This window comes from Sciurus vulgaris (assembly GCF_902686455.1).
Source record: "Sciurus vulgaris genome assembly, chromosome: 2".
Taxonomy (NCBI): Eukaryota; Metazoa; Chordata; class Mammalia; order Rodentia; family Sciuridae; genus Sciurus; species Sciurus vulgaris.
Window position 1 is genome coordinate 101,861,466 of NC_136462.1, and position 13,184 is coordinate 101,874,649.

General features: G+C 33.8%; 1 protein-coding gene across 4 annotated transcripts in view; it reads right to left on the reverse strand.

Moving 5' to 3' along the window:
- Nucleotides 1-13,184, reverse strand: part of WDR72 (WD repeat domain 72) — a 143,767-nt gene that overhangs the window by 39,472 nt on the left and 91,111 nt on the right. For all 4 annotated transcript variants that reach the window (XM_079129918.1, XM_079129915.1, XM_079129917.1 and 1 more), the window contains exons 14-16: nucleotides 9,364-10,181; nucleotides 6,511-6,602; nucleotides 2,635-2,714 (exon numbers count right to left, since the gene is read on the reverse strand). In XM_079129918.1, the coding sequence (XP_078986044.1) occupies nucleotides 2,635-2,714; nucleotides 6,511-6,602; nucleotides 9,364-10,181 (990 nt within the window). The remainder of the gene's footprint in view (nucleotides 1-2,634; nucleotides 2,715-6,510; nucleotides 6,603-9,363; nucleotides 10,182-13,184) is intronic.

Below are 13,184 nucleotides of genomic sequence, written 5' to 3' on the forward strand. Positions count from 1 at the left end.
AAATTTCTCTGAAAAGTTAGATGCAAAGTATTATACTTTATAAGGAAATGTAAAGAGAATTGAAGTAAGGTTTACAAATCCATTGGCTAGTCAGCCATGATTTGGGCCATATACTTATTATTATGAATGTTACTATTCCACAGCAAAGATAAAAAATTTTTGATGATATCCCACTAACACCTTGGAATACTAAAGTACTAAAAAATGGCATTGAGTATCATTATATTCATAAGAATCCCTGTATGCTGCTTGCTGTCTTGATGTCTAGATTGTCTATGATAAAAGCTTTTCCACAACACTGCACCTCTCGTTGGCCTTTCAAATCTTTGCAGTAGAGAAGCAACACTTCTTCCTGAGGGCCCATGCCAGTATTTGCACCCACTGGTGTTAGAATAAAAAAATCCAAAGCCCTTTACTAAAGTGCCAAAAACACAAATAACAACCCCATAACTTTCCTGTTTCTCTTTCAGGATTTATTTTTATGTTGACTCTCTGATGAATGAGAAAAGAGAGAACCTCTGGACTGACTCATTCATCTGAAAAATCAACTCATTCTTATCTTCTCCCTTAAAGGTAAACACTTAATTTCTGAGGTCATATTTTGCTGTTTTACAAAAGTTATTTCATTACTACCTAGTGCTCCCAAAAGTGCATAAACAATAAATTCAGGCTTAAGTGATTCAACTAACTGCTGAAATAAAGAGTGTTATCAAGAATAGCATTGGTTGATGAAGCATTTAAACAAATATTTGCAAGAGTCTGTGTTGTTCCTGGTGGACCAAGAATTTCCCTTCCCACTTTACAAATGAAAAAGATAAAAAATTAAAAAATCTACAAGCTAAATCTATCTTCCCAAGTCATGCATTAGGTTACTGACAGAGATGACAGGACAGTGAGGCTTGGAGTTCCTGGGCAGTAAGTGATTGATAAATGCTTTGCAAATATCTGCTCGTAGCCGCAATTTCACATAAGGTCACAGAACACAGAAATTTAAAGGCCCATTAGTCCAAACACACCAAACTATATCAAAGTGTAGTGAAATTTAAATGAACAACTATAAAAGATCTTTAGATTCAGGATAAATGTTCCCCCAATTGAAAGATTCTTTGGCTATGGGGGAAAAAATCTCACTTTTAACAAATAGACTCTTTGGAGTGACTGCTAATATGCTGATAAAGTGAGTATGTACTAGTGTTTATTTTGATCATTACACAAAATATTTGCACAACTAGTCATGTATCCATGAAATATTTATTGACTGGCTACTGTCACTACTGCTTCTCTGGCCATTGGTGAAACAGGGTGAATAAGATAAACAAGGTCCCTGCTCTTAGAAAGTTGATACAACAGTGAGAAGACAGAAAATGAGCAAGCAAAAAATCAAATGATATCATTTCCATTAAAAGCAATCACAATAAAGAACGTAAGGCTGGGTAACATGATGGCTACTGGAGGTGTGGGATGAGGCAAGGCCGGGTGGCAACATCACCTGGAGTTGTCAGGGACAACTTGTTGAATGAGGCAGATTTTGAGCAAAGATCTGGGGTTGAAAATGGAGAAATAAGAATTCCAGCCCAATAGTACATTAAGATACTGAGGAAATAAGTTTTGTGTTTTCTAAAAATGAAAATCAATGTGACTATATTAGGATAAGAATGGGGGCAGATAAATCATGGGGGATGAGGTTAGGAAGGAGGCAGACCATGTAGAAATGTGATTTTTCATTGTCATTAAAGCTGTGCATATTGGTGTTACAGTGGTATTAAACCCCCAAAGTTTGTTTTGACTTAACTTTCTTTGTTTCTCCATAACCAAGAATGACCATTTGTAATTGGAGTTACTGCTACTCTCATCTTGCAAATCTGATGTTTGTCAAGCTCATGAAGAGGAATGAAGTTCCAATAAAAATTCACCTGATCTTTTCCCATTCTTCTGTCTGTCCTACTCACTTTTCTCTATCCTCCTGGCTTTCCACTCTCTCTAGCACGCACCCTTTCTTTTCCTTTCTCTCATTTTCCTCTCATTTTCTCTCTTACCCTACAGGGAGACACTCTGTTTGCTTAATAAACTCCCTTATGTGAAAAAAAAAAAAAATTCATCTGATCAGTGCACAGTTATGTATTATACAATATGCAAAGCTAACAGTAAGCTTGCTTTTAGGACGCAAAGAAGCATTAAAGGAGGGAGAAGGGCTTAAATTGGACATTGAAAAAAAATTGCTCTGTCAGCTCAGAGATTGGGTACTCTAAACATGGAAAAAAAGGTTTCTAAATTCACATGACCAAATTCTCAAGAAAAGCACCATAATGTCATGGCATATTTTGAAATCAAGTAACAGACTACTCTGCCTCAAACGAAAACTCCATAAGGCAAGTAGTTACCTATAACACCAACAAGCCCCACACTTCACCCCAGTTTATTCATGTCCCTTCCTTGGTGCACCTTTGCATATTTGATTTTTCCTTCTTTTTTTGGCCTCATCTCTGCTCTACATTAGGCATGTTAAAATGCAAGTCCAGAAGTTCAGAGAAGACATGAGTAACTACTTACTTGTACTGTCAGGTAAAGGAGGTATCAATGACTCTCAGCAGAAATAAACTTTCAATAATTTCAAGAACAGGGACTATATCATACCTGCACAGATTGGTCTCGCCAACATGAGATTAGCTTCAAAAGTGGAAGGTCAGCCTCAGGTGTATGAGATTCATTCTTACCTAGAAATACACAGAACACATTAATGCCCACAGAGTATTAGAAATGATGTAACACAATGATCTTATCCCTGGTTGCACATTGTAACCACCTGGGAAAATTGTTTGTGCAAACACCAATGCCTAGGTTCAATCCTGTAGAGTTTCTGATTTAGTAGGTCTAGGGGTCAGGGTGGGGAAGGCAGTAATACTTTGTAAAAATAGCTCAGATGATTTTCACGTATAGCCAGAGTCAAGAAATAAATATATATCCATATCCATATATATATATATATATATATACACACACACTTATATAAATTTAAAATACATATAAATGAGTATATACACATACATGTACACATGTACTTTTAGACGTATTAATACACAAATACAATAATCACATTCATTTTACAACTTAAATCCATCTTTGTACCTCTTTGCCAACCTAAGATAGATCATCAAATTTCACAATTCTTTCCTCATACAAATAATTCCTGAAATTCAATCCGGGTATGAATCAGTATCTATCATATGTAAAATCAAATAAAAGACTTCCTTTGATTTGTCCTTAGCCAGCAATTCCACTCTGATCAATAGGTAAAGCACTAATGCTTCAATTTGACTCATTTTGTTATGTATTGTTTCTTTTAAGTTTGCCCTTTTAAACGTCCTTTCTATCTGTCTTAATGTTCCATGTGAAATTTTAAGGGTGAAGTAGGGCTTGGTCTATTTAAATTGATCCACAGAGTGCCCAGAAGTTCCCTACACAAAAAAGCACTTAATAAGTATCTTTTCATTAATTGAAAATGTACATATAATCACCCAAATGAAAAATCAATGAATTAAGACTTTCTGATGGCTAAGGAATATTATGCAGGTGACAGATCCTAGGAATAAGATGGGGAAGAAAGATGAAGGCTTTCCCCAGTTGGAAAATTGCTACTTTTGAATTGTTAATTTAAATTAATGTACTTATACATGTTTGACTTTCTGATATCAACTATTCAAATTAGCATTGTTCCAATATACTTTTGATTAAATCATCATCCTATATAGTACCATGATTGATACTTTGTATATTTTAATATATATTTTATCATATTAATAGTCAAAGATAATGTGATAGAAAGTATTTGATATAATACTTAGAACATAAAAATTAGAATATAAAAAAATACATCAGAAATTTTGACTATCAATATAATTATTTTTTTCTTTAGGAGCATATAATATGAATTTGAAATGACCAGAAAACAGTACATAAAACATATATGATAAAGATTTATGATTCTGAAGTTGTACTTTCCATTTATTCCAGAGCACAGAAGGGAACAGAAAATCTTTTGATCTCGTTCCTTTCTCCCTCTCTCATTTTGTTGACCTTGTGACTCAACCATCAAAGCTAAGTATTGGTCTCAACTGTAACTACTTACCGGCAACATGGGGTACTTCACAGCACACTTTAATGTGATGTTAAAATTTTAATATGAGATAGAAATGAGAGCCAACTTTTCTTGGCAATGTCAGTGAGTTAAAGAATTAATTGCAACTTCAGAGGGAAAGATGAAAAGAAAACATCCCAGGCTTACTAATATAACTCAGTCACTGTTTCTGCTGACAGAAGTAAGTATTGGTTCTTGTCAACCCTTTAGAATGGGTGCCTCAGAGTATTAATTTATTCTTCAGGATGGCTTTATAAAATTTACACCATGAAGTAAATACTTTGCTTTAACCTCTCATCTCTCTATTATTAAAAAGAAAACAATCCTGTGTTTTCAGTCTTAACTGAATTTTAAATGGTACAAATGCCTCCTCAAATATCAGAGATATTATTCAGTAATAATATTGGTTGCCTAAGTTGCTTTGGGTGGGGCATTCAGAGGAGAAGAGGGAAAGCCTTGGCTCTAATTAGGAATTACCTGTCTTTGCAGGAACACATGTTAAAACTTAAACTCTAATACCTTTCCCTGTGTTATAAAAAATGGGAACATCAAATAACTAACTCTAACAAGAGCAACTATCTACGGAGAAGGCCAGCAACCCAGACCAGGGTCACATAGAGGGAACAATATTTGTAATCATAAATGTCAAAAGTGACCTGACAGAATGGAAAGAAAAAGCAAGGTTAGGAATTTGATTTGGATTGGAATTTTGATTATGAATGAGTCATCTAACTTCTATGAACCCCAATTCTTCTGAGGATAAAAGAAAGAGTTCCTTCTACTGTGTAGGGTTCTTCATATATTAAATGAGATAATATGTCTAAATCCATCAGTATAATTCTTGGACTACACTAAGAACCCCATAATTGAAAGCTATTACTAAGCTCTTACTTGAAAGCTTGAGCAGTGTTTCTGATAGTCTTGTGCCTCTATGCACATTGTGCAAGTCATCCCATTAAAGACGTCAGGAACTACAAAACTTTGGAAACAACATTCACATCAAGTCTGAGACCTTATCCTCACTTTTAAAATGTAGTAAATAAGGTTTTTAAAAGAGTAAGTAGTAAGCAACAGAGTTGGATCTTGAACCTCAGTCATCTATTTCATTTATTTCTCAAACCATTGTTCTATTCACTACTTATCCCTTAATTTTATTCAGTCACCAGTTTTATTCATTCACTAATTCAAAAAGTACTTGTTTAATTCCTTCTAGTCATTGTTTGAGGAACTGGGGATATAACAGCGAATAAAACTATCCTAAAAGTGTAACCCTCATCAAACTTACATTTTAGTAGCAGGCAGCAGATGACAAATAGAAAAAGTGACAGTGAAATGGTTAAGAAGAATAGCACAAGAAGAAAATGGGTAGGGAGGGCTAAGGAAGCACTCAGTTGGCACCTTTGTTGATTAAGTGGCATCTGAGAAGACTTAAAGGACGAGGTGTGTGGAGGGCAGGGTGAGCTACACGGGTATGGGGATAAAGAACATTTTGTGCTAAGGTACAGCCAACACAAAGGGCCTGCCTGTCATGGTTGGTTAAGAATAAAAAAGGTGAGAGTAGGTGGAATGAGGGAGTGAGTATGTGATGGTACAGGTACAGTGGCCAGAGCAAATAGTGCCTCGTGACCTGGTGACCTCTGAGAAGGACTGTGACTGATTCTGAGTGAAAAAGAAGTCGTTGTAAGTTTGTATAAAGAAAAAGGAGGTTCTGAGTTAGATCAAAATGGCTGCTTAATTGGGAATGGAGGGTCTGAGCCAAGAATAGGATCAGAGAGGTGGTCAGGAACCTGCTGTAGTCATCCAGGCAAGATGCTCACAAAGGATGAAGGTTCAGACCAGGGGACTGAGTAGTCCTGGAGTTGGTAAGAAGCAGCAGGATTCTGGGATGTATTTGGAAGGTGGAACCAACATGATGACCAAATTTTGGATGTAAAATATGAGAGAAAGGGAAAGTAAAAATGATATCAAAGTTCTTGGCCTGAACAACTGGAGTGACAGAGCTACCATTTATGGAGATGAAGGAGCGCCATTTGGCACCAAAAGAAAATCTAAATACTGAGATTATTACTGAGAAGAATTTAAGATTGTTAGAAGAACGTGCTATTTCTGAAATAACAATAAAATTCTCTAATATAATAATCATTCAGTAGTAAAGATATGGATGCAATAAACCTAATAAATCACATATGACCTTAATTTAATATCCAAATATTTCCTTTGCTGAAAGTTTCAGACTTTCAGGCATTTTGAATATCATTTGGTAAAAATCTATGTTTTATGCAATGTTATTTATTTTAACAATGCCATCCAGTTATAAAATATTATTTCATTGGAAAAAATAAATCTGATAATATCCATGTCTATAACTTCCTTACCATTTTTAAAGTAACCATAGACACTTGAAATATGCAAAATATCATTCCCAGGACTTTTCACCTTATTATGTATAGATTCTGATTTGAAGGATCTGTAGGAAAAAAAAAAAGAGAGATTTACAGAATATTACTGAAAAACTATGAAAAACAATTTGAGAAAATAAATTGAAGATGTGGGTGAATGACCACCTTAGCAAATCTGGGAACTGAACACAGATTATTTTTAGGAATATATTCTATATTAATTGCTTTTGTAATTCTTATTTCTGACTAAAACATTAATCCCAATTGAGTGGCAAATCTTAGTTAACCAGGATTATTTGTGACCCACTTTTATAAGAGGGACCTTGCTACTTAAGGATATGACTTCTGGCTATTGCAATAAGTATTTGAATCCTGTATGTTGACATCTGCCAAAAAATTATCTGCAGTTGCCAGCAGACTTTAACCTAGGTCTGAGTTTAAATTATGGAAAACTTCATATACTGTGAGGGATTTTCTCATAGTCATGTATTTCCTTAAATTTCATTTAAATCACATATCCCTTGTTAAGTATGTAATAATTTCTCAACTTACAACTACAATAAAATGCTAGAGAAGTGGCAAAATTTTTTGGAAAGATTTGGTGTAACAAATTCAATATATATTTTTGTAATTTCTTAAATTAAAAAAAAAAAAAAAGATATCCAGGTTCCAACAGCAGATCAAATTTGGGGTGAATGACTTAGAGAAAGTGTGCATAATGAATTCTGATACTTCCATTCAATAATATGTTTTTCTTGTGGAGAATTATTTTATGTGTGGGGGTGTGATGGAACACAGGGCCTCAAGCATTCTAGGCAAGTGCTCTAACCAGGGAGCTATACCCTGAGGTCTAGGAAAAGATTTTAAAGAATAAACTAACACTGGCAACAACTTAAAGGCCATTTAATGAAAGGCATGCTGAAAAGCCCAAAAATTCTCCTACAGGGCATGAAATACATCCTCTCCATCCTATATGGATCATGAACAAACTCAGTGAAGACTGTAACCAACTCTCTCATCTGCTCTGTGAAATTATAATAAGCAGACAAAATTTGTTAACCCAAGTTTTTAAGAGTTTGAAGAAATCTTAGAAATCATGCTCCTACCCAATTCACTTTGCAAATGAGGAAAGTAAGGCCCCAAAAGGCAAGTGACTAGCCCAAATTTACACAGCTAGTAAGGCAAGAAAACCGGAGTTCAATCCTAGGTTTTCAGACTCCAGGCCCATTGCCCCCTTTTTTTTTCCCTCCATTGTTTGGTGTTGTGTGATCTTAGTAACAGAAAAGTTAAGAAAAAAAAGACTATTTGAAATAAAAAAAAAAAAAAAAAAAAAAAAAAGATTTAGGCGTTTAAAATAAAAAAAAAAAATAGAGGAAAACTGCACATATGAATCAGAAATTTACCCATTTCTTGTTTGCTCATTTTAGGACCAACAAACTGAAAATTAAAGGTCTTGTAACATGGAAACACTATAATGGAAAAAGGCATAATGGTGAATCTGATAGAATTCATTTACACTTCCACCAGACTATAGGTTCACTTGAGGGCAGGGCCTCTGTTACACTGTGCCTTGCAGATATGCATTGAACTGAGCTCCAGTCAAAGAACAGAAATGTCAAGGACCATCTACCATGTCACAGGCAATGCAAACAGCATCTCTTCTAGAAAAGCCTTCTGATGGACTCATCCCACTCTGTCACTCTCTACCCTGACCACCTGACCTACTTATTCACATGACCAATGTTCTTCCTTAAGCCTTTCCTCTATTTAAGTGTTTTCTTTTTTTTCATGTAGAGCATGTTTATCATTTGAATGAGTCCCTACCCAAATCATAAGTTCATTTTAAATTTCTTCTGTAGGCCAGTGCAAAGGACATAATTTAATAAGTAAGCACTTGGTAAAACACAGAGCTATACTTAGTACTGAAGAAGCTCTGGGACTGTTCTACGCTTAGCCTGTCCTGCTTCTCAGAAGCTGAATTAACCTTGGGCTTTACACTTTCTATGAGCTTCAATACCCCCACCACTACAATAAGCAAAACAAAAAATACTAATGCCCAACTTTGCTGTGCACAGTAAATGAAACAATGTATGTAAGGGGATTACATAGTGACTAGCAAATGTTCAACACCTAAGAAACAATAGCTATCATTATTAGGAAACTGTACTTTCTATAATAAATTACTGGAGAACCTCTTCTATTTTACCATGCCAAAACATATATTTAATATGATTTGATAGATGGAATTTTCAAACTTTTCCATTCCTTATAATATATATCTTCATAAGCATTTATTTACATATGATTTGCTCATACTTAATTCATATCATGTACAATTAATTTGAAGATGTCTATAACACACATATATATAAATATATATACATACCTACTTACTCCTTAAACATTTAGTACTATGAAATTCCTCACACATATTTAGAGTACACTAAATATTTGTTGAATAAATTAATTTTAAAACTTGTACATGTATGGCCAAATTATTCTCTAATTCCAAAGGATTGAAAAGATTTCCTTAATTGTGTTTTTCAAAATGTATTTATTTTTATTGTTTTATTTTTAAATTTGTTTTAATTAGTTATACATGACAGTAGAATGCACTTTGATACATCATATAAAATAGAGAATAATTTCTCATTTTTCTGGCTATACATGATATAGAATCCCACCTTAATTATGTTTTGAACCAAATAAGTTTTTGCATATCTACCCCGATCAGAAGGAAGAAAGGAACACTAGAGAGCTGAATATTGCAACTAATAATTTTTCAAACATCCCAGATTAGAATAGTCAAAATCTCTAGGCATGTCTTACCTGCCAAAATCACAGGTCAATTCTGAAGGCATATTGACTAGTTTATTAACTAAAAAGAGTCTGTTCAATAAATAACCTATGGTTTTTGATTCTTCCAAAGTGTCACAATTATTTTCCAGTCCTCTTGGTGTTCCAACATGGTTTGGAAGAGTGGCTGTGTATTTATTCGACAAGTCCAAAACTTTTCTGGAAAATAAATTTACTCTTGAGTACTCTTTCTTCATTTCGGTATTGCATAAATCCCAACCTGGCAGCATCAATGAAAAGTGGTCTTCATTTGAAGCAAGCCCTAAGGAAACAGGACCCTGAAGCTTTAAAATATTGAGATGCCTAATGCAGAGATTATCTAATTCTTTATCCACTCCCCATGGCAAAAGGCAAGACAGAAACAATTTAGCTGTGTCTATTGTGAGGTTGGCATCAACGTGTCTTGATTGTTTGGTATGCTTCTTCTTGGAGCTCTTCGTTTTCTTCTGGCTTTTAATATCATCATTTTCTTCTATGAATTTGACAGCATTGTCTCCTTGGGTCAAGCCATCACTGAAAGGCTTGGCTTGTGCCTCTGCTGAGAGAGAACCACTAGCAGTTTTATTTCTTTTTATTGTCAGTGTCTTCTTTTCTACTGTGCTCTTGGCTCTCCTCAGGATTTCACTACCATAGAATGAATTGGAAGGGTCAACAGCATTGAGTGGAGTCGGCAGCAAAAGTTTAACAAGGTTTTCCAGATCAAATAGAAGAATATGAAAGCCAACATTACTCCATTTTGTTTTCACAGGCAAGACATTAAAAGGTGTTGGGGAAGAATTAGCATCAGCAACCTAAGGGGGAAAAATATTTGTGCATCAAAGTTCTGGTTTTTAAGTTATTGTATTAAATGCTACATGATGTCAAGGTGTCATAAAAAGGTAAGCACCATTAAGAAAAGTTAAAAATGTCTTGTCGATAGTTTTGTCTTAGCTATAAAAATTCCTTTCTAAATAGAACATTTTAGAGAGCCTACAGAGTTGGGAGAAAATCTTTTCCACACTCACCTCAGATAGAGCACTAATCTCCAAAATTTATAAAGAACGTCCAAAATTTACACCAAAAATACAAAGAATCCAATCAATAAATGGGCCAAAGTACTGGACAGACACTTTACAGAAAAAGATACACAGGCGATTAATAAATATTTGAAAAAGTGTTCAACATCTCTAGTAATTAGAGAAATGCAAATTAAAACAACTCTAAGATTTCATCTTACTCCAGTTAGAATGGCTTTTATCAAGAACACAAATAATAGATGTTGGGGTGGATGTGGGGAAAAAGCACACTTTTACATTGCTGGTGGAGTTGCAGATTGGTGCAGCCACTCTGGAAAGCAGTGTGGAGATTCCTCAGAAAACTTGGAATGGACCCACTGTTTGACCCAGTTATACCACTCCTCAGTTTATACCCACAGGACTTAAAATTAGCATACTACAGTAACGAAGCCACATGAATGTTTATAGCAGCTCAATTCACAATAACTAGATTGTGGAACCAATCTAGATGCCCTTCAACAGATGAATGGATAAAGAAACTGTGGTATATATACACAATGGAATATTATTCAGCCGTAAAGAAAAATAATATTATGGCATTTGCAGATAAATGGATGGAACTGGAGAATATCATGGTAAGTGAAATAAGCCAATCCCAAAAAATCAAAGTCTGAATGTTTTCCCTGAAGGTGGATTATGATATATAATGGGGGTGGGAGGGTGGGGGGTGAGAGAAGAATGGAGGAACTTTAGATTATGTAGAGGGAAATTGGGGGCAGTATGAAAAATGGTGGAATGAGACAGACATCATTACCCTATGTACATGTATGATTATACAAACGGTATGAATCTACATTGTGCACAACCATAGAAAAGAAAAGATGTATCCTATTTGTAAACAAGGAATCAAAATGAAGTCTGTAAAAATAAAAAACTAATTAAAAATAGAACATTTTATATTCTGATAGTCTTTGAAATTCTATTTTTGTGAAATTTATTTTTTTTCTCCAAGTAAATTTTAATTAGGCTTCTGGAACAAGAAGGCACTAGATGAACATCCTTTGATATATACTCACATCTTCCTATTGCAGTTACAGAAACATACAAGAAAAAAATGAGTTTGAAAACTAAGACACAACAGAACACCTGCAGACATTAAGCAAATAGTTTATTTAACATGACAGCTTCTCCAATTTTGCTTAAAATTTTGAATAATTAGAAATGACCTTAATGTTAACCAACATCAGACTGATTTCAAAGACAAAACAAAAAATCTCACCCTGCGGACTTGCACTTGATTTTGCCCCCCAAATCGCAGTGACTTCCCATACTCAACATATGGCTGTTCACTTCTGATGTCCTCCTTGAGCATCCTGTGCCCCCGCACCAACCCGTCACTCTCTGTCCTCTCCCTTGCACTGGTTCTTCCCGGTGCTTATATAACATATATTTCCTACATTGTTTGTGCCCAGTGCCTAAAAAAATGATGCTGTTATACACTTGGTAAATATCTGTTGAATTAAAAATTGGCATATTTATACAATAAGATACCATTTAAATATTTTTAAATGATAGTGTAAGGTATATTAATTGGTTAAAAAAGGTACCTATTATGCAAAAAAAAACCTTATAAACATGTGTGCTTGAATATATAAAGATATTTTAAATATATATGTATATAAACATACATACTAATCTACATATATATATACACACACAAGTATATACAACACAGACACAAAGAATATGCACCAAAATGCTAACAACACTTTGAAAGAGGGAATTAAAATGATCTTTATCTATCGTTGAACTTCGAAATTCAAATTTTGATTTTCTGAAATTTTAAGTGATATTTTAAATTTATAATAAAAAATTTTAAAGACCATTAAAAATTGCAAACAATAAAAAAGTAAACAAACTGTAAAGATCATCTTTTTCTACCAATAATACAAAGATTAAAATAATCTTTAATAAATAACTTTCATAAATCAATAAGTACCATACAAATTGAAAAATGGGTAAAGATAATCAAATGCAATGTGCAAAAAATTCAAATTAAAATATGAAAAAGTGTTTACCACCAGTAATAATAAAAGAAAGTAAAATTAAGATAATACCATTCACTATCTGTTAATTTAGGAGAGTTTCTTACATTATTTTAGTATGTAATGTACATCAGTACAAAGTAACATATAACCAACTATTTAGTCTTTTCAGAATTATCAACGTACAATGGAAATGTTGTATACCAAGAAACATGAACAAAACTATATAGCATGATTACTCATAATTATCCCAAATTAGAAGCAACCTAAATATCCATCAATAGTGGAATAGGTAGCAATATGGGTCTTGGTCTTTATATTTGATAAAATACCTATTTGGCTTTTATAACTTTTATTTTCATTTTGATTCTAGGTAGTTTTATATCTATCTAGGAAGTATTCTTTTGTTAGCTCTGTGTTCCAAATAATTTTTCCTTATTTGTAGCTTGCCTTGTTACTATTTTTAAGTGTTTTCTGATGAACATTGAGTTCTTCTTTTAATACTATCAAATTAGGAAGCACTTCCCTTAAAGAAAATAGTTTCTGTGTTTTCCTTTAAATCAATATTTCCTAACCAGAGGAAATAAAATTATTTACCTATATTTTTTCAAAATTTATAGTTTCATACAACTTTTTAAATCTTTAATACTTTTATTTTTCATTTTTGTGTTTGGTTTGCCATAGGTGACAGTTTTTGTGTTTTTCTATTTTGATATCCAACTGTTCCAATGTCATTGTGAATTTGCCCCTTTCT